This window comes from Pistacia vera, unplaced genomic scaffold, assembly GCF_008641045.1.
Source record: "Pistacia vera cultivar Batoury unplaced genomic scaffold, PisVer_v2 Contig1238, whole genome shotgun sequence".
NCBI lineage: Eukaryota > Viridiplantae > Streptophyta > Magnoliopsida > Sapindales > Anacardiaceae > Pistacia > Pistacia vera.
In genome coordinates, this window is record NW_022195291.1 from 4,897 (window position 1) to 7,849 (window position 2,953).

Sequence of the window (2,953 nt, forward strand, 5' to 3'; positions counted from 1 at the left end):
TTCGACGTTATTGCAATTGTGTTAACAGAAAAAATCTGAACCCGATTGCTGTGATATTGCAGGATTAATAATTGAAAGTAATTTAATTGAAAATGGGATAGCCAAACATAAGCCCAAAAGATATCAATACAGAAAATGGATTCTGTAATTGAATGGTTATTTCTCTGCATAAAAATCTCTGATACCATGTAGGTAAATTTAACATGTTTGCAGAATTATCAATAAATTATACTGAAATTCTCGAATTAATGGTCTTTCCATTAATTAATTTCACAAAGCTGAAACTTGGAATATTGCTGACAATCTGAGATTTTATAACAGGAACTGATACAAGTTAACTGATACTTCATGGTCTTCTACAGGATGAAATAACATGTTATAGCAGGAACTTAAAAGCATGCCTTCAAATAATTTCCCCTTGATCACAGTAATAACTTTTATTAATATATATAATTTTTTTAACAAACATCCATGCTTTCCCAACCCATACATTTCCAACACTGAGCATGTCCCAACAGAAACTTAAAAACTAATTACCTTCATAAACTTACTAGGCTTCCTTTTTTTCCCTTTTGTCATCCAAAATAGAACCTATTTTATAGGTTGAGCGCGCTACATCAAACAGGAGTCGCCACTTTATCTTGGCGAAGTGGATGACTGGTAAAGCAGCACTCACACACAGTAGAATACGAACCCAAATTTTTTCAACTTTGAAGACAATGAAAATAGTTGTGCAAAAAACTACCATCATTGCTGCTATTGATAGCAGAAGTGTCAAGAGTCCAAGCACTAATTTTTTTGGCAACTCCAAAAGAAAATCTTTTTTCGCATATCGAGAAGTGTGAATCGCTAAGAATATTAGTAGGGAGTAAACGGATAATACCAGAGATATTGCATCTGCAAGGACAAAAATTCTGAAAAAAAGGTTATTGGCAAAAAGAGGCATTCCCGACTCTTCATTGGTGCCACCTGGTACTGTGAAAACTGCAGCGAAAACCACGGTGGCAATAAGTGTTGCCACAATCATGCATGAATTTGCAGTATCCTTCATCCATTGCTCCCCTCTTTCCTTCAATTGCTCGTGCTCCTTATCAAATAAAGCTTTTGGAGTTTCTCCCATTTTATTTTTTTCATGAGCTTTCGATGGATCCACGATGTTACTCACTTCCTATATTTAATATTATAAAACATGAAACATCTTATCAACAAACAGAAGAAAAAATTTATTTGCTACACAAAATTGAAAAAAGAGGGGTATAAAAATTTACCTCAAACCACATCAACTCTTGCTGTAGCTGCAGAGCTACTCCACAAATAGCATCAAGCTGTTCAGGTGGACTCAACTTTCCAGCCAAATGCAAGATATTGTTTCCTTCATCATCTTTATAGTTAAGTATTTGTTTCTCAAATGATGGACGTACACCGTTTAGCAGTTTGAAGATATCCTTCTGACGTTTCAAAATAGCATTGGAAAATATTAAGCCAGATGTATTTGTATCTCCCTTTGCTTTGCAATTCATGAACTCTGAATAAGTACAAATAATCAAGCTTAAAAATTCAATGTTATCGTGTCTGACAGCATCATGTATTACTCCATTCATCCAGTCGTCACGACAATCTACTTTGTCCAAAAGGAGTTTGAGTAGTTCAAGTGCTTCTTTGGGCAGTTTTTCATGCATGACTATCTTATTTCGGAAACTGCAATATTTTATAAGGTCGACAGATTTAATGGAAACGGAATTTAGATATAAATCAAAAAGTGTTAAAGGATAGAAATACTGACATTTTTTGAGCATCTCCTGAAAAGTCCTTCCTGATTTTGATTAGAACAAGTCATGAGACATCAAAGGTGTTCGAGCCAAGATATGCAAAAATGTTTCCTTTCCCGTCCTCCCATTAGATATATTGACGGTGACTAAACTTGGGTATTTCTTTAGCAAATCCCACGCAACATCTAAGAAAAAATAAGCAATATCAAGAAGTCATTGTGATATCGTTGAAGCTAAGGTATTCTATTATTGATTAATTGAATATTTAATGTATTCAATTTCAAAAGATACTTATCCTATAACATACTTAAATAATTTAATTAAAATTTTAATATTAAAAATATATTTTAGTTAAAAATTAGATGGTTAAGATTTTGTTAAATCTGGTTACCAATCTTGTACATAATGTTTTATTATATATATAATTTAATGTCATAACTAATTTATGTTTGTTTTAATAATTAATTTTACTAAAACTTGGTTATGGAAAGTAATTTCAGGGTTTATTCATATGTGTAAGGATGCTTACCAAACCAATCAGCTCTACATATTAGATGGGAAGCAATTCCTTGCAATCGTCTTGTGTTAATTCATCTTTCGTGACACCATAAGAATTTCACCGTCCTTTTGGCTTCTGAGCAGCTATGTGAATCGGCAACGCGTTATCATCTCCGCGGATACTTGCAACTTTTTATTCTTATTGAACATCACCTTGGCACATTTCACCCTTCCCTCTTAGCAGCAAGATAAAAAGCAGTACTGCCATTGCCATTTTTAATAGCCAATTGTTCTACCGTCATATAGTTCATCATCTTTGATAAACATACAGAACCTGCTGCAGCTGCGATGTGGAGAGCGATGTCCTCTTATTCTGATATAATATCAGTTGCTATTTTGAATTTTTTTCTGATCTTTCCAGGACGAGATAAGTTACGTACCACTCATTCCTCGCAAGCTCTATACAATTTTCCATGTATCTCTTGTTCATCTATAAAGGTAAATTATTAAGAAAAATTTTATGAACAATATAAAATAATTCATTCAAATTGGTTGTGTTGATGTGAATTGAATATGGAGTAATAAAGAAGTTCTATACCTGACTCTTCTGAGGAGGTTTATCACATCTCATCCTTTTTTTCATGTAACACATTTTCTGGTGCCTATCAACCCTCGCTTCCCCTCAA

The 2,953-nt window shown here is 33.5% G+C and overlaps 1 protein-coding gene across 1 annotated transcript; it reads right to left on the minus strand.

The window, feature by feature from the left end:
* Positions 1-240: 240 nt before the first annotated feature.
* On the minus strand, positions 241-1,679 carry LOC116117704 (ankyrin repeat-containing protein ITN1-like). The gene is made up of 2 exons (XM_031403716.1): positions 1,269-1,679; positions 241-1,168 (listed from the first exon to the last, which is right to left on the minus strand). Exons 1-2 carry the CDS (start codon positions 1,677-1,679, stop codon positions 551-553), a joined length of 1,029 nt encoding a protein of 342 aa, XP_031259576.1. The 3' UTR covers positions 241-550.
* Positions 1,680-2,953: the final 1,274 nt, after the last annotated feature.

Excerpts from the sequence above, each read along its gene's own strand:
- LOC116117704 (XM_031403716.1), bottom strand. The coding sequence starts at position 1,679 with ATGCATGAAAAACTGCCCAAAGAAGCACTTGAACTACTCAAACTCCTT. Across the intron at positions 1,169-1,268 it reads AAGAGTTGATGTGGTTTGAG|GAAGTGAGTAACATCGTGGA; the intron begins GTAAATTTTTAT and ends TATTAAATATAG.